Source organism: Python bivittatus, unplaced genomic scaffold (assembly GCF_059951505.1).
Source record: "Python bivittatus isolate LINGU-HERP-01145 unplaced genomic scaffold, Pbiv_v1 ctg000570_np1212, whole genome shotgun sequence".
Classification (NCBI taxonomy): Eukaryota; Metazoa; Chordata; class Lepidosauria; order Squamata; family Pythonidae; genus Python; species Python bivittatus.
In genome coordinates this window covers 22,868,696-22,892,183 of record NW_028277097.1, presented here as the reverse complement: position 1 = coordinate 22,892,183, position 23,488 = coordinate 22,868,696, and the positions used below count along the sequence as shown (strand labels likewise).

The 23,488-nt window shown below is 45.3% G+C and overlaps 1 protein-coding gene across 1 annotated transcript in view; it reads right to left on the bottom strand.

Annotated features, from left to right (window-relative positions):
• The window catches only part of UBE2R2 (ubiquitin conjugating enzyme E2 R2), a 63,099-nt gene extending 42,832 nt beyond the window's left edge, over positions 1–20,267 (bottom strand). Inside the window, exon 1 of the mRNA XM_088152714.1 lies at positions 19,645–20,267. Within this exon, the coding sequence (XP_088008840.1) occupies positions 19,645–19,821 (177 nt within the window). The 5' untranslated portion in view covers positions 19,822–20,267. The remainder of the gene's footprint in view (positions 1–19,644) is intronic.
• Positions 20,268–23,488: the final 3,221 nt, after the last annotated feature.

Here is a 23,488-nt window from a genome sequence, read left to right as displayed (position 1 = left end):
CCACTGCAACAGCTGCTGTGGGAATCCCGTGCCCTCTCTACCTGCTCTAATCTTTTCTGCAATGCAGGAGATGACATACAGCAGCCAGGATCTGTTTGAAAGCGGTGTGCTGCATCTTCTGCAGCAACCTCAAAACCTCTCCCTGGATTCGGGGTCTCATCCGCCGAGCACAACTGGCCTTAACAGAAGCTTCTGCAGGAACTAGCACCCCAACTCCTTCCTCTGCGCTGCTCACCCCAGCAGCGCCAAAGCCACCTTCCTATTCTCTTAGCGAGTCCTCCAAATCAGAAGCCTCCACATTCAGAGCCCGCCCTCCCCTGCATCTTCCATCGCCGCAGCTGGCGCTGTCAGAGGCTCGGTCCCCCCTTGCTGCCTCGCTAAAGAAAGAGGACTCTTTGCAGGGTTGGCAGCAGAATCAAATGCTGCTGGTGAAGATGCTGCACCTGCCAAATGGCTCCTGCCTGCAAACTGGGGGAGGAGGGGGCAGCCAGAGGACTCAAATGGAGAACTTATAAATAGCAATTTCTTACAGTACACGCTCTAAGTAAAGGGTTCACACGCAGTCAGGCAAAATAGTGAAGTACGAAACTGTAAAACTGGTGACGTGCGCCAGGAGGAGGGGGGGCGACAGCAAGGGAAATAATGTTGATAGAAGAATATACACTATTATTGCAATAAATAAATGAAATTTAGCTGCTAGTGGAAGGGCAGGGTAGACTGGAAGGAAACGGAATGGAAGAGGATTCATGAAAAAGGTATGGTGCGAAGAAGAAAAAGATTATTGTTTTAGGTAGGAATTTGAATCGGGAGGGCTGACCCACTCCCTAAAAAATACTGGCTGGGAATTCTGAGAGCCGCGGTCCCAACCAATCGAATGATACTGGGCTAAAGGAAAGCTGGTACACAGCACTGCTGAAACTGCTGCAGTGAATGCTAACTTAATACACTACAAGTTTATTATTTTGACAGAAATGGCCTCAGCCACAATATTAAGAGCTGGCAGATTTTTTCAATACTGTATGAAGCTTAGTAATACTGAACAAAGCAGAATATAAAGGAACTATCACATACTGTCATACGTAAAAATCTTCATAACGCACATGGAGAAAAACACCGTCTTCAAAGAGACATGCCAGCTTCTTAGCCTACACCTGGCAAAGCAAGGCACGCAAAAATGGAATGCAGACATGAAAAGTGTTCAGTCAACTCCGAGGTTTCTTGGCCCTTGCCTGCGCCCAGAACCTCTTTCCCAGGGATTTATTCTTCAGTTCAAGAAACTATTTCTGTTGGAACACACCTGAATTTAATAGGGAGGCAGGATTGCTTAGATACGTCAATACGGCCAACCTCCCCAAACTCGGCCTCCCAAGGCCATGGACCCACTCAATTAGAAGCTTCCAGCTCAAGACTCAACACAGCAGTCATCAACTCTCAAGGCCATTTTGTGCTTTTATGGCCATGACTGCCATATGCTGCCCTGAGTATATCTGGCTGGTAAAAAGGGAAGACTCATTGCCTGCAAGGCAGAATTGTCATGGAAACTAATGAAGAACTCAGACTCCCCCAAATTACCATTTTGCAGGCAAAGAAGCCTGGACTGGCTACAACAATTGGTTGCTTCATACATTAACCCCTACTAAACTCAAAAACTGTGGCTTTTCAATAACCCCCTACCATGGCCCTCACTGTGCAAATGATGGGTCTTGTAGAAGTCACAGCTAGCAGCGTGTGCATGTCTGTCAATCAGATCTCTCCTGCACCACCAGCAGCTCCTAGTTGCCAAGGGAAACTCAACACAGGGAAAAGAGGCATTAGCCAAACAGGGAACCGTTTATGACGTTCTAGGTCTCAAAAGAAGGACTCATTTAGAATATTGTCCAAGTGCTAGAAAAACATAATCTCCTGCTGTATTAGCGTAACATTGGTCGTACTGACAGAATATTTACCCTGCAAAAATCCGGAATCTTGAAAATGTTGCAGTGGCCTATTGAGGGTAAGGAACCCACAGCAAAAATACGAGATTCTGCCAATTTGCGTCTTTCATCCAAGGGTAAGTGATCGCAGACAACAAAAAAGTTAGGTCTAGGGTACACCAGTGCTTGATTTCACAACAGTGAGGTAGGATGCTGAAGTGCCAGAGACCCAATGGCTCTCTAAAAAGAGGAAACTGCTCAGGCTAACAGCACCATGACCATCTGAATCACATAAGCTGGCTTCAACACATCAGTGAGCCAGTGGGAGGCAGTGGTTCAGGGGTAGGCTGATGACCCAGACTGAAAACCTCGCTCAGTAACCCAAGAAGCCCCCGGGTGACTCTGAGCCAGTTGCTCACCCTCAGCTCAGTCTACATCTCTTCTAGGAGGAAGAAGTGCTGCATATGCTTCCTTCAGCTCTGGGAGGAAGGGCGCAATGCAAACCTAACAAATAAATAATAAAAGAGACACTGAGAAATCCACTGTATTTATATAAAAAGCACACTCTACTCGGTTTAAAATAAACATTTTCTATAATTAATTAAGAAATATTGTTCTATTCCAGCAGAATCCAACTAAAACACAATTTAGCTAGCACGGTCCATCGACAATTCCTTCTGTGCGAGCCCCAACCATAATAATCAGTTTCCAACCCAGGCCTCGGATGCCGCTGGCGTTTTCCATTCCTGATTGGTATTCGGGGCTTCCTGCAGAAGAGGGCCCGACTGCCAAAAGTACATCAGCTTTAGCTGCGCAGTGTGTAGCCTAGCTGAAGAATGCACAGTTAAGGGCCATTTGTAAATACATAACAAATTAGACTGAGGAGGGAGTTAGCTAGGTCTTGATTGTTAAGAAGTCTTCGCAAACTCCACACGCCTTGAAAACCGTTATCCATAATACTGCTCAGGTTTTTCCATTTCCAGAATTCATAAGCGTTTCCATCAGCAAGGATCTACCACACAAACTGAGGCAGTTACACAGTCATCTGAGATAAGAATTATAACTGGGGGAAATGACAAGGATGTGAGGTAGAATACTTCCATTCTCATCTATCCAGCCAGCTCTCTCTTTAAAGCAGAGACAGATAAAACTGCTGGCTGGGAGAGGGAAACTCAGCCCACTCTGTCGACCCTCTCTGGATCAGCTGCAGAGGGTGGCTGCCATTTGCACCATACACAGCCACCCCTACACAAGCTTGACCAAAGTCCAGGTTCCCAGCAGACCTTATTTTCCTAATATGGCAAAGACAGTGTCAGATGTTTGGAAAATGATCTCAGGGGTATTACGGTATGATCTGTTCAACATTTATGCAGAGGCAGCCACATCTTTCAAAACAGCTAGACTACATTTGCATAAAATATTTATAGTCTAAGTTACAGACCCTCAAGGGCTGCAGAATCTATGTTTTCAGGCATACAGAAAATATTGAAAGAGTGTTTCTTACATTTCTAGAGCTATCACTTCTGCAGTAATAGCTGCCTTTCTCATCAGTTACTCCTTGAGAATTACAGCATCTTGAACATTGTGACGTTTGGCTATTAGAATAAAAATACATGGCAGCACAGAGACCACATGGCTCAAAAACCTGAATGTATATTATTTTTTAATTCTGCTGTGAGCTTTAAGAGCTCTGAATTCACACTCTGATAGTTCCTCATTCTGCATGGCACACTGCCTGCTTGTTAGCACTTTCAAATGGCCGTATCCATCACACATGCAGAAAACCGCTGCTCTCAACTTCAAATTCTGACTGCTGCACGCTGAAAGCTTTTAACAGGCAAGATATAATGTGATAAGGGTAATTGTTGCGTGAACAATTCATATACTACCTAAGTTGTTAAACTGCAAATCCTCCTTTCAAGTCAAGTTCAATGTCTAGTGACTTCAGGGTATGTCTGTGGAGTTTTCTTGGCAAGAATAAGGATGTCGTTTTGGGGGTTTGTGACTTGTCCAGTCTACAGCCTGGTGCTCCCTGAAGATCTCCCATCCAGGGAATAACCAGCTTCACCCCGCTTAGCTTCTGAGCCCAGGCTAAGTCAGCTTCCAAGTCAGAGGCAAAGAGGACTCAAGAATTGTTTTTCCCCAATGGGTTCTGCTGGCTGGGCTTCCCATTTCCTATCCCTATGCAGCAGCTTAAAAGAACACTCTGTGCTGAGTTCACATCTCAAATGCATTCCATCAGTTGTGCCTATCAATACAAACAGATATATTTAATATCACAACTTAGCAGCTATTCTTCATTTGTACTTCTATCCTCAAGTACAGCTAACTGAAGCTCTTCTGCTTTTTAAGTATCGCTAAATAATGCACTTCCATTGCCTGAATTCTTAACAAGACTGCTGGCTATTCAAGTAAACAGCAGTTGCAACTCACTCATCAAGTGTACACTGCAGAGTTGAAGATAATTTCAGACATTTATTTTGACTGTTCATATACTGTCTTTCCCTTTTATAGAAAATAGAAAATCTCAATAGTTGATAATAAAATCAAAATGAGGTACAATTAAAGCATCAGCAAAACCAGAAAGGACCAAAACAGTTCCTCTATTGCAGTGTTGTCCAAACTTGGCCACTTTAAGATGAGTGGACTTCAACTCCTAGAATTCCCCAACCAGCCATGCTGGCTGGGGAATTCTGGGAGTTGAAGTCCACTCATCTTAAAGTGGCCAGGTTTGGACAACACTGCTCTATTGAGTTAATAGAGCTCTCTGTGTATTGATTAAGCTACCTAGAAGTGAAGTAGTATCTCTGACAAACTGTTCCATAGAATCATCATTCAGAGAATCCTCAGACCACCCCAGGCAAATGGCTGTCCAACCTTTGAAAACCTCCCATGACCAAGCCCCTGTGATAGCTCTCATGGTCAGGAAGTTCCTCCTTTCTATAGAAGTTATTTGAATGGGAGGCATGACTTCAATTCCAGAGACAAAACTCTGCACATGTTCCCCCAGCAGCCCTCACTGTTGGATGGAGTTCTCTTATGGCCCTTCTTACCTCTCATTCCTCCTGTCCATAACACAAAATGAAAATTCCCTTCACAGTCCCATCTGCTACTCCATGTTGTAAAGAAAAGGGATGGAGGAAAAAGTAGGCTTAAATCAACATATCCCAGTGGGTAAAACATTGAGACTTCTCAACTCGACATCTACTGAAATTCTGGCTTGTCCACAGCAACTTTTGACTCACAGCCATGGTTCAGATCCCATGTCCCCCCATCCCTTTTAGCACTTAATTTGTTTTCACACATTTCTGTCTGATGTTATGATACCTCAAAAGAGAATCCTACCGAGGACCGTACTGCCTCCAAATAATCTCTATGTCAACAATATATCTATACCAGGCTCTTCCAAATGTTGTGTAAATCTTTCCAGGCTGAATTCCGGAAGAATGGAGTAAGGCAAACAAGATGGCATCAGAGTATTTAGACTTGGACAGAATAGGATGCAGGTCCAAAAACAGCCAGTTGGAGACTAGATTATAAAGACTGTAACACAAAAGGACCTTTCATTGCAACACTGCATCCCTAGGAATGAAGTTTAACTGAGTACCTACTACCTAAACACACACACAGAGCTGCTGACGTCTTTCCCTCCTCTAGAGCTTTTCTAATTCTGCCTGGAGTAGGAAATGGCTTTGAAATGTTCTAAGCACATCACAGGTTTGACAAGCCTAGACTGCTTTTTAGATAACAAAAACACTCAGTGAGATAGAACTTCATCTTTTGTATTTAAGCTTTTGACTGGTACAAAGGAAAATTATTCCCATGCGGCTCTAGGACATTTCTTCCTATTTCATACGTGTCATCAGGAATCCTTGTAAGGAAGCAGGAGGTGACATCCTTTCTAAAGTGTTGAAAAGAACCACCTGCTATGTGCTCGCAGACTTGGAATTCCACTTTTAAAAAATATTTCACTGAAAGTGATGCTTTTTCCTTCCTCCTTTTACAGTTTGAAACATCCTGCTCCAAACTCTGACAGCCATTTTTCAAATGGTCACTATATGCAATCCAGCTACTGTAAATAGCTGTCAGCTGCAATCAGCAAGTTTGCATCAGCTCTAACCCCCAGTAGCAAATGATCTACCACAGTGAAGAACCACACGGTCCTTCAGGCAGTTCTATGCTGGACTTGCTTCAGTGTCTTCCAGCCTTGCTGCGGTGTGAGATTGCCATTCCCAGAGACAAGCACAGGCTGTGCAGCAGCCAAGTGCCTTCTCCCAGAACCTGCAACCTCTCAGATTTTTGTCACCTACATTCTTGCTCCAAAGAAGAAATAAGATGGTGCAAGTCCAACAAGGTTGGAGTCTCTTCCAGCTGAGCCAGTGCCCCTGTCACATAAGGAGCCTGACCCTTCAGCTTGCCAAGGGATATAATACAGTGAGAATGACAGCAAGATTGGATGTCTGGCCTCTACTGGACTATAGTCTACAGGAAATGCACTTTGCTCCTTTAACTGCTATCAGTATGGCCTTTAATCTCCCATCCCTGGGCGGATTTGTCAAAATAGTTTTGGCCTCAGTCCTTCTGTTACAAGAGCCAGTTGGTGTAGTAGTTAAAGCAACAGGCTAGAAACCGGGAGACCGGGAGTTCTAGTCCTGGCTTAGGCACAAGGCCAGCAGGGTGACCTTGGGCCCTTCATGCTCTCTTAGCCCTAAGGAAGCACACAAGGGCAAACTACTTTCAAAAATTTTGCCATGAAAACCGCAGGGACTTGTGCAGGCAGTCAGCTGGAGTCAACACTGACTTAAAGGCACACACACAACCGCCCCCCCATACCTTCTATAGTATTGCACAGCATAAGAGCTGCCAATTAATTTAATTTCTTTTGAATGAAAGAAAAAGCAACATTCCAAGCCACGCATCACACAAATGAAAACACACACTGACCCTTCTAAGGAGAAAGACTATTGAGTCTGCAGAAAGAATCATGTGGGGCTCTCATGCGCTCTGAAATTTTACTTCAAAATACATATAAAGCCCAATATAAACCAGCTGCCACATTAGTGGCAGGGAGGAATGCCAACCATCATGCCCAAATACTTAAAAACCTGTCTCCCTGACCAGTGCCAAAGTTTGCGTAACACCTGCTATATCTTGATATTATTGGCCATTTCTTCCCTTTGGCAAACAGCTTTGATCCCTGTGTTATCAGAATTGGAGCAATACCCCCCTCCCCAACCAAAATAAATAAATAAATAAATACCACCACTAATGGACAATTATACACAAAATGTAAGAGGAGTAAAATGGTAAAGAGCACCAATTAACACATGAAATGAAATAAAGAAAGAAAACTACACGTCTTGAGCATCTGTAGAACTAAGAGAAAGGAGGAGGATGCAATATATTAGAACGAAGGTGGGTTGACTTTGTGGAATAATAATTTATTAAATTTATATGCCACCCGACTCCCTGTGACATTGGGTGGAATGGAGGTAAGATATTCAGAAAAGTGAAGGTGCAGGTTTAATTATGAATCAGGGCAAAAATGTATATCAGAAAGTATCGGCTAGGTTGTTGTGAGTGTAAATGAAGTTGGTGCAATTTCCATTCCAGTATCTGGAAAAACCAGATATTAGTTTAGGGGAAAACTGCAACATTCTGAACAAATGCAATCCCAGGAAAAAAATAATAGCTGTAACATTCCCCTTGGTTATAGATTTGTTAATCTTCTGGTTGGTTTCCCTAGGTCCAGAATCTGAGCAAATTCCAGCACACCACATTCTGAAAAGGCACATGCAAGAACCAAGTTCCAGCTACAGGAATAACTCCAAGTAATTGAAATACCCCAAGAGTTAAACAGAACCCACTAGAGAAAGTACTCTCGCCTCTGATGGTAAATTCACAAATTCCTTTCACAGCTAATTTCTGCCAGTGTCTGCTGTGTTCCTGAAATGCTAGCTAACTGCAAATTCTTCAGTAAAGTTTTTAATCATAATGTTGCACAAGAATGTGACTTTGCACTGTTCACAATTTTTGCAATAAACACATTTTCAATATGTATACCATAGCAATAAAAAAAGTAATCCTATCAATTCAAAAATAGGAAAATAAGTTTCACCAAAAAAGATGCCATAATTAATCTAGCCCTTTTCTTTTAGAATTACAATAATCAGAACAGTTTGTCCTTCAGCTTATACTGTCTTCGATGTATCTTTCTTTATGGGTCTGCAACGCTCTTGCAATTATTTCAATCCAAGTTCTTATAAAATGAAATCTTAAACATTACTATCCTAACACCAAGTGTTCAATAGAAAAAAGGAAAAGATCAGATGCACAACCTTTAGAAGAGTCCAAGTTTCACTGATCTGCACTATACCAGCGGTGGTGGTGAAGCAATGGCACTACTAGAAGAAATTTAGCAAGAGACAGACTAATGGAAACCCATTAAACACCCTCAGTTGTATACCCAGTTAAGGATCCAAGTTATGGTCCCACTTATCAGGTACCAGCTGCTTGTTCACCCCATGAAGGAAGCTTGACTCCATGTAAAACAATGCCTCAGTCCTGGAACAGCTTCATACAACCAGGTATCTCTGAACTGAACTGAAATTCTCAGGATTTCTAGAGAACTCATCTGGAAAGTAATTCTAGGAAGGAGAAGGCTGTCAGCAAATGTAGTTTACATTTACAGCAGACAAGCATTCCCACAGGCATTCAAAGAAGCCTAACTGCCTGTTTACCTCTACTTGCTTGGCTCTAGTCAGATAATAGATAAAATTACTACCACCGCTACTAGGATTTGAGAAAGAGGCTGCCCCTTCTGCTATTTAAAAAAGAAAAGCGATGTAGAAGCAGCATTAGAAGACTGGAGAAGAGCTAATGTTGTCCCGATCTTTATAAAAGGGAAAAGATTTTCAGGAAGCTACAGATGGGTCAGCTTAAGATTGCAAACACCTTGGAAGGAACAAGGTAATTGCTAGAAGCCAGCATGAGTTTATTAAAAACAGGCTGTGCCAGACCAATTGTAAAATTGCTATTTTTGATAAAGTGACTGAATTAGTAGATCAAGGGAATGTGATGGATAGGATGTAGTTAGATTTCAGTATGGCGCTTGATAACATTGACTACAGCTTCCTTCTTGATAAAATGGAACAATGTGAGATGGATGGTCCCACTACAAACGGATTTTCTGGCTGAACAACCCTACTCAGTGGATCCCTACTTAATGGATCTATATCAACATGAAGGGAGGTATCCAGCAGGGTAACTCAGGGTTCTGTTCTCATCCCAATACTCAACTTTCTCTTAAATAATTTAGATGAGGGGATAGAAGGGATGCTCAGTAAGTTTGCTGATGACACAACGTGGGACAGAGGGAGATGGACTGCTAACACCTCAGAAGACAGGCTTAAAGTTTAGAAGAATTTTGATGGACTAGAATGCTGGACCTTATTCAACAAAATGCTGTTCAATGGCAAGAAATAAGGTTCTCCACTTAGGTAGGAAAGATCTAGATGCACAGGTACAAGATAGGGGATAACTGGCTCAGCAATAGTACTTATGAGAAGGATCTGGATGTTCTCAAAACAGATTAATTATAAGCCAGCAGAGACTAAATCCTATGAAGAACAGTTAAAGGAATTGGATATGTATAGCCTAAAGAAGAGGGAAGAGAGCATGGGTTTATTCATCAGAGCTCGTGAAGACAAAATAAGATCCAATCACTGGAAGTTTTACAGAGGGAGTTCCAAACATGAAATAAGGAGGCATTTCCTGACTGTGAGCACTATTAAACAGTGGACTGATCTGCCTCCTGGAGTCATGGGTGCTCCACAGCTGGGGGCCTTTAAACAAAGATTAGATAGCCATTGGTGTGGGCCTGAAAACTTCCAAGGTTTCTTCCAACCCTTATTACCAAACATATATATATATATATATATATATATATATATGGAAGGGGATTAGTGGCTAGGGCAGTGTTTCTCAACTTTGGTGACTTTAAGGTATGTGGACTTCAACTCCCAGAATCCCCCAGCCAGTCTTAAAGTCGCCAAGGTTGAGAAACACTGCTGCCAAGGTTCTGACATTTTTAAAATGCAGATTTAACACACCTAGATAATAGGTAATTGCCAGTTACATACACCTTGAAATTAATACAAAGGTCATCTTGGTTGCACTATTTAAGTGGGCTTTACATGAAATTTACCACTGATAAATACTTCTTCCTTAGTTACCACTCTAAGGCTAGTATTTTGCAGCCACTTACTCTAGTATGACAAGGACAACCAGTGGCTTGTATTTGGATAAGCCATGTAGCCAAAACTGCACTGGATCCCTGAAATCACCCTTTTTGACAGAAAAAGATTCTGAGAATAGTCCTTCCCCAATGTGGAACCTGCCAGGTGAGTTAGACTGCAAAAGTCACAATCCTTAGCCAGCAAGGGCAGTGGTGGGACTAATGAACACCAATCTAAAATCCAGGCTGCCTAATGGATGCCACTATAAAGAGACCTACCTTTCATCAAACAATCATCACTGTCATTCAGAATGACATCACTCTCCCTTACAGTGTCTCACTCATTTGTTAAGAGCAGCAGAGTTGTTGCAGGTCACTTTGGAAGCCTAAGGAGAAAAATGCCTCAGAGCTGTCGGTGCTGAGAGACAAGAAGAGGGTGCACCTGTCCTGCTGTCCATGAAATGACATCTGGCGGGTTTCAGTGGCAAATAGGCTACTGAATTAAGCAACCCCTCTCTTCCATGGGGCAAAAAAAATCTCTGTCCACCCAAAACAAAATGACAGTGTAACAATGTTCAGAGGTTTTGGGTGGACAGAGACCTTTTTCGCCCATCATATCCTATCTAGGTTGCTTCTTGTCAGTGTGAGCTCTTGCTTTATAAAGAAACCACTACTACATAACATTCTTAGTGGGACTGTAATTTCTGCACTAAGCGACACACACATAAAGCATGACCACATCACTTAGCGATGGCAATCCCTGCAGTTCTGGTTGCCGTTGATTGAATCCCATGGTCGTTAGGTGAGACAACTTCCTGCCAGCTCCCAAGTCCACGGGGAAACTGGCAGGAAGTTACAAGTCCCAGGCCCACAGTCAGGTAAGTGACTTAACAGGTAAATCCAAAAGGACACTTGATGGGGGAAATCTAGTCTAATGATTCTGATAGTTAATTCCTACCAAACTGTATAATTCACAGCTTTCTCAGCAGAAAAACTGAATTTTTGATGAGACAAGAGTTTAGAGTACTTTAGGATGCCTTTATATATGTTTTCAGGAAGGGTTAACCCACCCCCTACCCCTACGATCAGTACCCAGGAATCCACCTGCAACAGCCTTCAAAGCATAACTAACTTAGGCATAACTAAGGCTGCTAATTTTATTAATACCTGCGTTTCTGCCCAAGGCTATGTATAAATCTCTTGCCTCCTAAGAGCTCTAGAAAGGAAGAGCAAGCTATATCATACTGGGCACAAACCTATCAAATACTAATTCAAGGAAACCACCAATCCACCAACCTCTTTTAAAGACTGCTTGCAAGAGAAGCTTTCCACACAAGTCTTATCTACTTTACCTAGTCACTTTGGCAAGTTTAACTTCCCTTCAAATACCAAGGTGACCACACATTGCTTCAAGTTCTTAGATCTGGCTGGAAAAGCAAGTCACACATTTTATAATAAGCCAGTAAGTGACCCAAATCATTATAATTCTGAAATTCTATAATCTAAATATTTTCCAGTTCTGGTCTCCAGAAGATAGCCTGAACTATCTCCTGTCTAAACACAGAGAGCTTTTTGCCACACACATTCTGAACTACCAGCAATTATTTGGATCTCCATGCTCTGAAAAAAATATTAAAGGAAGAGAATGAATAAGATAGATGGCCAGAATCAAGGAAATCACTGGAAAGCCCTTCAAAGAACTGTAGATTTTTGCCAGGCTTTGTTGTTCAGTCGTTAAGTCGTGTCCGACTTTTCATGACCCCATGAACCATTTTGCGCCAGGCCTTCCTGTCCTTCACTGCCTCCCTGAGTTTGCTCAGTTTCATGCTCATTGCTTCAGTGATGCTATCTAACCATCTCATCCTCTGCCGTCCTCTTCTCCTTTTGCCTTCAATCTTTCCCAGCATCAGGGTCTTTTCCAAAGAGTCCTCTCTTTGCATTAGGTGACCAAAGTATCTGAGCTTGAGCTTCATTATCAATCCTTCCAATGAGCAATCAGGGTTGATTTCCTTTAAGATTGACTGGTTTGACCTCCTAGCAGTCCAGGGGACTCTCAAGAGTCTTCTCCAGCACCACAGTTCAAAGGCATCAATTCTTCGGTGCTCAGCCTTCTTTATGGTCCAGCTCTCACAGCCATACATTACTACTGGAAAAACCATAGCTTTGACTATGTGGATCTTTGTCGGCAAGGTGACGTCTCTGCTTTTTGATATGCTATCTAGGCTTGCCATAGCTTTCCTCCCAAGGAGCAAGCGTCTTTTAATTTCATGGCTGCAGTCTCCATCTGCGGTGATCTTGGAGCCCAAATAAATGAAGTCTGTTACTGCTTCCATTTCTACCCATTCTATTTGCCAGGAATTGATAGTTGAAAGATGCCATATTCTATTTTCCCAGATCATAAAGGAAAACAATGTTCTTGATAAACTGCCAGGATAGTGATACAACTATTGGGAATGATCCCCTAGAAATATTCACCAAAATAATTTGGCATCTCACTGGTCAATCATCTCAGATAAATTACAATCAAATTAAAAGGCACAGGTCCCTATACAGATTCCTGAAAGACTCAATTATTTGTATCACTCCATTATAAGAACTGACCTCTGATTCATATTCTCTGCTTAAGTTCTTGATCCTCAAGAAGACCTGTTTTATATTATGAGTGCTAAGATTACTCAGGAGTAGCCTCAAGGCCTTTCAAATGTCTTTTGAAAGTAAAGCAAACAATATTTGCTCAAGCAAATCTACTCACATACTGATGTACTCCAAGAACTCAAAAAGATTTGTGAGACAAGACTCACCTTTTCAAAGCTACATTGATTCTCCAATATTATTAATAATTTTGTTTTTAACTTTTCTAACAAATTTCCTGGGTAGGCCTTGAGCTAAACCAATTTGTAGTTTCCTGAATACCTTTAAACTGTGTAATTACATTGGACTCTTTCTAATCCTCCAGTACAATAGTTGGGTCAAAGAAATGTTGCATATGTTAATGAGAAGATCAGAACTTTCACATTTGAATTTTTAAATAATTATTTGGTATATATGCAATCCTACAGACTTGTTTCAATTTTTTATCTCCAGAGGTCATAACTATTTAACTTGGTTATTCAAATTCACTTCCACTATCCCATCACCATGAAGGAAACTGTTTTCAGGAATAACTGAACTTGTACTATGGTGATATAGTTCACTACATACTAATGAGCATGTATTTCAACACTATTTATCCATAAAATAGTAGACAATACCGTACAACCTACCCACACATGGGTTATGGTTGGGCTATAAATAATCATGTAATTAGCCACCCAGAGTCACTGGTTTGAGATGGGCGGCTATATAAATTGAGTAAATAAAATAACTAAATAAAATCAGTTTACAGTAATGTATAATATCAAGTCAATGGTGGATACAAATTATTTTTCAGGTATAGTATTGTACATTGTTTAGCAGCATTATTTAGTGAATTCTGTATGTTTGAAGATGAAGATTCTATATGACAATTATAGACATCACATTTGTACATTAAAACAGATTCATATTTCAGGGAGGAACTTTATCTGGAAACATCTGGGTATTATTGCTACATGCCCCAAGTGCACAATTTGATAAAAAATCCTGCCCACTTATTTTATCCATACAGACAACTTTCATCTATCAATAGTCTCTTCCCATTAATTCTTGTGGTAGAAAGAAGTCCAAATGCACATTTAACAAGCAGGCAACAAATATATATGTATTTAAACAGCCTTTCCCATCAACGCTCTCCAGATGTATTGCTCTATAAGATGAAGAAGACCCCGCTAGGCCTAGATCAGACCAAACTGAGGAATGTATACCTGAAAGTCTTCATTTAGCATAATTAGCTAATATCATTAGCTCCAGACTTCCCTTTACTCACCACTTAACCTATCCCTTATTCCTGCCCCTTTTCTTAATTAAGGATACTGCCAGTACCAGAGGGATCAAACAATAATGTTTCCTCTACTTTAGCCATAGCTGTGTCACCCCTTCAAGCAGAATATTTATTTACTAGAAAATATGAAGGGCTCAGCTCAGCTCTCAAGCATGAAAGACTTCCTATCTATAGTTGGAAATAGCAACTGAGGAAAAGGCTCCAGTTTATCATAGAACTTGCCAACGTCAAACTCTAAAACGAGACCCCTCCGGCAAATACAGCTGCAGTGTTTCAGGAACTTAAAAAGTTTCAGAATAAAGCTGGCTTGCTTGTTAGGCAGGTAGATCTGAGAGAATGGGACAAGAGGATTTTTGGAACAGCACCAAGGCTTTCAAAATGATATTTTTACTTTGCTGACTAGGAACGGTACGGTGCATCCGCCCCATGCTGACTGCAAGCGATCTGGCCCACATCCCCAGTCACTGTCGCCAAGCCCTTCATACCCATCGGAGTCTGGAGTTTGTGGAAGGAGGGCGCATAGCTCAGACAAAGAACACATGCTTAGCATGCAGAAGATTCCAGATTCAATCACCATAATTTGCAATTAAAATAGGGCTGCGGGGACCCAAGAGTTCTCTACCCAGGGTGTTTGAGTGCTGCTGCTGTTGCCAGAGTAATTTGGAGCAACATGAACTAATGGTTTGACAAGGTGTAAGGGTAACGTATTATATATAATCAAATCAATGCAGATTTGAATTGGTAATCGCTTGGAAAGGGATCAGGGTATGAGCTGCTCTGCCACTACTATGAAACGCTCAGGAAGGAGACGTGGGGCTGCTCAAGAGAATCCCAAGCAGCTAATCAGATAATGGAAAGCTCTTGGGGAGGAAAGGAAAAAGGTGAGAGCGGCGAGATCCATTTGGGGCTGGAGCATGGGCTGTGAAGACAACGGCTCTTACGTAACGCCAAGAGCGAGGATAGCGAACTGCAGGCAGAACGAAGAGGGTCGATAACACTTTTACCAGATCGATCAAGGAAGGAATCTTTGTTTCAGAAATCCCACCTGGACCTTTTTGTTCTACATCAAGGGAGGCGCAGATCTGGTCATTTAGCAGACTCACTGCACAGAGAGGGAAGAGCCCATACAAGTGGGGCAGCAGTGAACAGTGGCAGCCTCATACGCCAAACTAAACGGGAAAGATACCGGCTGTCAAAGTGGCAAAGAGATTCAGGTTCCAGTTGGCAAGAATTCCCTCTGGCACCGGGGCAAAGTTTGGGAGCGTGGCCATGCGCAGAGACTGTACCGTAGCACGCTCGGGGCCAGTGCAAAGGAGCGTCTCTTACAGCTTCTTGGCAGCTGATCTCTGGAACAAAGTCCCTTCAGCCAGTACTACAAATCCTACTCCATGGTTCACTGATTACCGCAGAATAAATAACCACCTCTTTCTTCAGGACAGAGGTGTTCTAAATAAGTACTCAGTGTGTATCCAGGTGCCAAAACCATTTAAAATGGACCCGCTCAACTTTAGCTATCAATTTCAGAAGGTCGCAACAAGCCTTAATTTCTACTTGCTGTAGCAGATCAAAATTGTTTATGCAAAACTCTATTGTCATGCCACAATAACTCTGCCCAAAAGAGCTATTTTCCCAGCAAGAAAACAAGGTTTTAAACCTTTTAATGCACACAACAAGCTATGCTGAGAAAGTACAAATATTCCTTCTGCCAAGGAATAGCCTTGCTTCACCACTCTAATCCTTGGAAATGATGCAGCTGGTACTGGCCATCAACAGATTTGCTTGGGAAAAGGCGCATAATCCCCTGCTTAGCCTGTGAGCTTCTCTTTCCTTCAAGGCTGCCACAGAAGTGAAAGGTATTGTCGAAGGCTTTCACGGCCGGCATACGATGGCTGGGGTGGGTCTTCCGGGCTGTGTGGCCGTGTTCTGGAAGTCTTGTTTCCTAACGTTTCACCAGCACCTGTGACCGGCATCTTCAGAGGGCAGGAGCACAGGCAGGAGCAGTTCTCAGGCTGGGCACAGAGAGAACCGCTCCTGTCTGTGCTCCTGCACCCTGAAGATGCCGGTCACAGGTGCGGGCGAAACGTTAGGAAACAAAACTTCCGGAACACGGCCACACAGCGCGGAAGACCCACCCCAGCCATCATGAAAGGTATTCTTTAGACTAGCCACAATTAACTATACAGTGAAATCCAAAGTACCTTAACAGCTTCTTTCCATTAGCCATTCCTAAGGTTAACCATAAACTGAACTTGAAATGAGGTTACGGTTGGTCAAAAACCGATGCGAATAAGAGCAGAGGGCGTACAAAGAGACTCACTGCTATCCAGTCTATAGTTGAAAATAACATCCCAAATGCAATTATTCTGTATTTGGACTGCAGAAAAACCACGTGTTTTTATCTGAGGCTCATATCCTGCCTATTGTCCAGGACCTCAAAGCAGTGTGCACAGTAGGCCCTCCTCCACTTTTTCCTACAAGTCTGGGAGGTAGACTAGGGCTGATTGATAAGTTTCCTCAAACACTGTAAAAAGCAAAACAAAAAAAAAACCTTTTAAATTATAACATGAGCGTCTGTGTATATCTATCATGTTAAAAAAGCAAACGAACCCGATGCCTCTGAACTACCGCTCCTGGAATGGCCGTGTTTTCACTTGTTGATTATGACACAGAAAAACTTGACAGGAGCAGCAGAAGACCACCTGTGGCAAAAGAGGTTCTCTTACGTTAAAAACCCTAAGTCATCCAGAAGAATAATGGAGAAACGTTCAGAAACAGGCAAGGAGATCTCCAAAGGATGCAGGGATCCTCAGAGGCTACGATGGCCTTCTTGGTTGGGAAGCCACACTAGTGGAAAGCCCTCTCCAAAAGGAGGTGCCTGATTTCCTACTGATATTTTTCTAGGAGAGGCACTTCTTCTCCACGAGGCACTGTGCTCCATCTGACTTTAAGTGCTTGCTGTTTATTAAAGTAACAGATTATATCCCTTAATGCTGCTTATTGCATTGCTCTGTTTAGTGGGCTTTACCCATCTTTTAAAAATGTTTCAGAAAATTTTAATTAACTCTCTAATTTGCTAGAGAGCTACCGTTACTGGGTGAATTAGCGTACTCTATATTTTATATGTATTATGTCTAACAGTTGCAGTGTTGGTCACGAAGCATATATGTGCTTTGTTTTAAAAGGACTGAAGAAAATCACCCTCTGTGAATATGCAGCTCTAAGCGCTGAGAGTTAAATGGAATTTTGTTGTACAGATAGAGGCAGCATCTCTGAATAACAGATGCTCTGGAAAAACAACCAAGGTCATCACCACCCCCGTCTTGCATGCTTTCCAGATACATTCAGCTGCCTGTTGTTGAAAGATACCTGTCTCGGTGGACCTTGGTTTGATCCAGCTGAACAATTATACTCTTAATCTGACTTGCATAATATGACACTCTCCTGATGATCTGGACCAACTTCCATGCATTCAGTTCTCTTTGCCTTCTACAGATCCATGAAATTTCATATTCAGGACACAAGACTCACAATGCCAGCTTTTTAAAAAGCTGTTTTTCATTTTTATGTTCTCTTCCTCCAAGGAGTTCAGGCCAGCATCCCTTATCTTCTTATGTTTACAACCACTATGTGATAACTACTGCTCCCTGTGGGTTGAAAACTTCCAGCTGGCATCTTCCAGCTATTATTCCATAGAAGAGAAGCATGAGAGGTTTATGGTTCCATGAAATTTCTTGGACGCAGAGCTGCTATGAAGTTGGTCGAAAGGTCATGGGCTACAAACATGCTGCAGCCTAGTTTCTAATGTTTAGCCCCACTCCCTTCATTCAAAATGTTTCCTCCTCGGTAACACTGACTCTCAGTCCACCTGTCTACCCTGTTCTTGCCTTCTCGTGAAGTGTGCCCATGACTAAGCTTGACAATAATAATTTACCATTCTCTGACATTAGGTTTAAGCGCTTTGAATAAAGAGAAGCACACGTCAGTTTGTAAAACTCACACTAATCAGCAAATTGTAGTCCTATGACCACTTCAGTCACAACCAATTCTGTGATTCACAGTCAGAAGAGGACAGCTCTAAAATTAAAGCCAACTCAGTTTTTAGGGTACAGCTATAATAAGCCAATACACAGCTCCGCTTAAATGAGGCAAGTATTAACTGAGGAACAAAAACACGTAACACTTAACAACTAAAGCACATCTACTTGGACAGCCTGAGGCAGAGTTCTCTGCAAGATACATTTAATAACTGTTTAGGGTCCCTTTGCATTCAAAACAGCCATTAGTCTCCCAAGGAAGGGCTTAGAATACATTTACCAAGTAAGTAGACAAAAACCCAACCAACTATTCACCAGAATCACCTCTCTGCTTCAGAAACACCCCGCAAGGACCACTATTTCCTCACATATGACAAAACACACATGCATTCGTGGGAAAAAAATAGTTTTCATTTAACAGGGCATTAATGTATTTTACCACAATTTGCAAAGCACACTTTAAAAGTTCATTTATTCATAATCTAACTGCAGATACTGCATTCAACACCTTCCCTATCCAGCTGAAATCAAAGCATGGCAGAATCCCTTTAAAACACTTGGACTGAAAAAACATTCCTTTCCCTAACGTTTTACACTGGAAGTTAATACAGCCACGGCACCTCCACGCGGGCTGCAAAGATTGACGAAGGGTAGGAGCAAGGGGTGCCTACGGGTCTGGAGATCAAAATAGTCAAGATGGGAGCCAGGGGACCCACCTGCAGACAGGGGCAGGGCTGGCATCCCACGGCCACACCTACCGTGGTAACTTTCTTTTCTCACTCTCCCCCAACCAGATGCCCCTGCTTAGGAGGGTCTTTCCATCAGAGAGAATGGAATATAGCAGTGTTTCTCCACCTGGGCCGCTTGAAGAGGGGTGGACTTCAACTCCCAGAATTCCCCACCCAGCAAGGCTGGCTGGAGAATTCTGGGAGTTGAAGTCCACCCCTCTTCAAGCGGCCCAGGTGGAGAAACACGGGATTGAAGCATTCACAGACCCTCCTAAAGCACAGGGTAGTTCAAACGGAAACCCAGGTCAGACAGGTCCACCTCTGCGCCGGACACACACGCACATCAGGCCAGGTGTCTGTGGGGTCCAGGCGCCCCCTGGACCGACGCTCCTCAAGATGCCGACGGCTACAGGCGAGGCGCTCCTCTTCCTCCGACGGGGACGGGCGGCCCCGTCCCCCGAAGACCGGCCCTCCCCACGGCAGGCCGATCCGGGCGCCCCCCAGTCCCAGGAGGCTCGCTCCTTTGTCCCCCGGGGGAGGAGAGCCGGGGCCGGCCGGCCTTTTCCCCCCTGGACCCGCGGGGGAGGGGCGCCAGGGCCCGGCCCCGGAAGCCTCCCTTTCCCGAGGGAGCGGGCCCGCCGCCTCAGGTTTCTCCCGGGGCCGGCGGCCGAGAGGACCGGGCAGACCCTCCGCTCTCCCGGGACGCCCAGGGCGAGGAGACGGGCGCCTCGACGCGGGGAGCCCGGCCCGCGCTCACGGAAGCCGGCCCCGCGGGCCCCGCGCCCGGCGGCGGCAGGACCCCCCGGCCGCTCACCTTGAAGTACCCGCCCTCGTAGAGCGTGTTGGGCGGCCCGAAGATGGCCACCTCCCAGTTGTACAGGTCGGACTCGTCCACCAGCGTGATGCGGAAGCCCTCCACCGGCTCCTCCTGCAGCCCCTTCAGCTCCAGCATCAGCGCCTTCTGCGAGCTGCTCACCTGCTGCTGCGCCATGGCGGCGGCGGCGGCGGCGGCGCGGCGCGGGGGCCGGTCAGGCCGGGGCGGGCCGGGCCGGCGCGGGCCGGGCCAGGCCAGGCCGGGCCAGGCCGCCCGGCCCGCCCGCCGCCGCCGCCGCCGCCGCCGCGAGCCTCCTCCTCCGTGCGGGGCGGGCGGCGGGCGGCGGGCGGCGGCGCGCTGCGGCCAGGCCCGGGGGCGCGGGGCGGCGCTCTGGCCCGCCGGCGCCGCGGGCCCGAGGGGGGCGAGGAGCGCGGCCTGCGCGACCGAAGCGAGACAGCCACGGACCGAGGCCGGCCGGCCGGCCCGCTTCGCTCCCGGGGCGCCCGACCAGCGGCCCCTCGACGCCCGACGCCGCCGCCGCTGCTTCCTTTTGTGACGGCGCCGCCGCTCGCGCACTGACGCGAGCGCGCAGGCTCCGCGGCCGGCCCCGCCCCGCACGGAGGCCCCGCCCCCTCCCGCCGCCGCGGCGCTTCCGCCTCCCTGGCAGGCGGCGCAGGCAGGCCGGCCGGCCGCCTCTTCACGCACGCGCACCCCGAGACGGCCTTGGCAACGCCCCCGGTTACGTGAGAAGCGGCTTTATTGGGCCAATTTCAACCGCACCGCCCCCCCGCTCCGATTGGCTGCGTCGAACCGCCCATCTCTCCCCCCCCATTCGCAACGCCTCGCTCCTTTCGCCCAGTGGGCAATGTTTAGCCTAGTCCCGCCCTCCGGCGTTCTTTTATTGGCTGAGTCCTCATCCTCATGGGTCACGCCCTGCGGGAAGGGAGCATTCAGCCATTGGCTGCTGGTCTTAAAAAGAACTCAGCCCTCTTCCGTGATTGGTTGACCTTCGTCTCTGTTAACCAATCTCTCTTGCGGTGGGGGGAGTCAGCTTCTCTTAAACGGACAGAACCACTAAGCCTTTGAAAGGGTGGGGGTGGGCGCTGGAAGGCTACGTATTTCTCAATGAAAAATAGCCTGTTTTCAGTGCTAATTTGTTTATTGAACGTTATTTCCAAAATCCTTTGAAATCATGGATGCAGGATATTAATGCAAGAAAAAGTACAATAAAAGGTAGGCAATGGATCAATTAGGACAAATGCTGATAAATGAAATGTCACACAACTCTGCCACAGTACATGGTTTACAACCAGGGTAGCTGGTTTATGCACTAATCTGAAGCACCTCCTTGGACCACATCAATGCATTGTTCCAAACCATGATGTGTGAACCACCATTGGGTGAAGCCTTGATGTAACCACAGCTGTAAGCCATGGTTTACAGGGGTTGAGTTCATTGCACATTGTAGACCAAGTTGAGCAACCTGGTTATGGGTCAATGGGTTGCGTCCACCAGGACAGTATAGTCCTGTGTTTTTCAAACCTGGCCACTTTAAGATGGGTGGACTTCAACTCCCAGAATTCCCCAGCCAGACCTGGCAAGACCTGCATCAGAAGAAGAGGAGCTCCGCTTTGAAACCAGGCCAGCTGAGGTCTCCAGAGTCAACTGGGGAAGGCGGTGGCTGTTTCATGAGGACGTGTCTTCCACACAAAGGTCAACAGGGCATCTTCGTGCTGTGAGGATGAGCTCCATATACTTTAGCAGCAAAAGCTCCGAGGCAGACAGTGCAGTTTTGCAGCCCCTGAGGCACTGACGCAGTACACAAGAGTTCAAGTATACGGAGCTCATCCTCACAGCACGAAGATGCCCTGTTGACCTTTTTGTGGACGACGTGTCCTCATGAAACAGCCACCGTCTTCCCCAGCTGACCATGGAGACCTTAGTTGGCCTGGTTTCAAAGGAGAGCTCATCTTCTTCTGATGGAGGTCATGCCAGATGAACATTTGGTGACACCTCACCAGGAATGATGGGGTAGTTAAGCGCAGCATGGGACATATGGTTAACATTTTTATTATCATTATTACAGGTAGTCCTCATTTAATGATCAGAATGGGGACCGACAACTCAGTCGTTAAGTGAAGCAGGTAAAGTGTTTAATAATATATATAATAAAATGTGAGGATAATCTTGGGTTTCCTGGGAATACAGTAAAGGAGGCAGGCAACATCTTCCTATGTAAACTTCCTTTGGGATGGTGATCTTAAATTCAAGGTTATCTTACTTCAAGTAACAATAGTAGTTTGGGGGCAGATGGAGTAAAAGGCCCTTGGTTGACATACCTGGGTTCACTGATCATGGGAATATGCTCGGTGTTGGCTTATGATGTGTGATCCTAACCAATTATGGTTTATTCAATAATCTGCAGCTAAACAAACTATGGCTTATTGTAATTTATGCATCGGTCAATGAGAGCCACGGATGGGGACTGGATGGAGGGGCCCCTGTGGGGGAGTGTAGAGAAAGTCAAGGGGGGGTCCAATCATGTGATAAAGCCCTGGGTGTAAAAAGGGGCAGGGTCGCCTGCAGAGGCCTCTGCTTCCTGAAGCAAAGCTGGGCTGAGCTGAGCAGGGCAAGGCAAGGGCGACATCTGCTGGAAGCCAGAGAGGCTGGGAAGGAAATGGAGCGCTGCTATGCTTGTGCGGAGGTCCTCCACGAAGCTAAAAGCTGGTCATGATGGCAAGGCAAAACGTTGTGGTCTGGAGCCGCACGGAGCCCCTTCTGCACGCCCGTAATGCCCCTGTTTATCCCCTCTCAAGGGGGTGGACTGAAGGCCAGGCAGTTTGTCAGTGGTGTCTTTTCATTTGCCCATTGCCCGTTGGTAGCTCCCAAATCAGTGCCAGCCTGGCCCATCACCACGTGCACCCTCAGCTGGTCGCAGTAGCCAGAGCAGGGTTTCTCAGGCAGGCGCTCAGCAGAACCCTCGGCGGGAACCTGGAGGACTGTGGGGGATGCCAAGGGGGAAAAATTCACTCCAGTGCAGCCCATTTTCTATCGCTAGAGCTTTGCCTTTCGATCAGCTCTGGAGATTCTTGTCTTTGACTAAGAGCTTCCGCAGCCTGAAAAAGTTTGAGAAGCTAAGCAGGTTCAGCCAGCTCTGGTTTTATACGAGGAAGACCATGTGGAAATTCCAATCAAAAATATCCAGAAAGAGGCACTGGTGAATCCAAGCAAACAGCAGAAATTCAACCATCAGGAGTCAAGCTCAACTCAAGGTCTTTCCTCATCTCATCTCATCTCATCTCATCTCATCTCATCACATCATCATCCTTCTCTTTTTCTTGTCTATTACTTTTACCCATTTGTCAGCAAATTTACTCTTAAAACTCACTTCTTTCTTGATGAAAATCCCTAAACCAAGACTTTGTTAAACATAATTTATTGCTTGCATCAGGAGAAATGACCATATAGGATGGTCTGTTTTGATTGCAACCAGGACTTTGCAAAATCTACCGTTTTGGAAAACGAAGTTTCTGATTGCAACCTTCCCAACAAGATCTTCCCATTTTTTTTCTGCAATTGATGCATGTAATGATGCACGATGCATCAAACCCCGAGCCTCGGAAACTGTCATACCTCTTCCTTCTGTAGAAGAGCCAGTGAAGGTGGATAACTGAACTCGGAAGCCGCCGCTGCAGAGAGTGAGGTCGGACCACTCTACATTTTTCTTACTTCTACAGGACCAGCGAAAAAACCAGCGGGGCCCAGCGGCGCTCCGGCAAACCTCCTGCGACTCCCAACCAAGCGGCGGGGGTGGGCGTGGCTGAAGGACGCTAACCAATCGGAA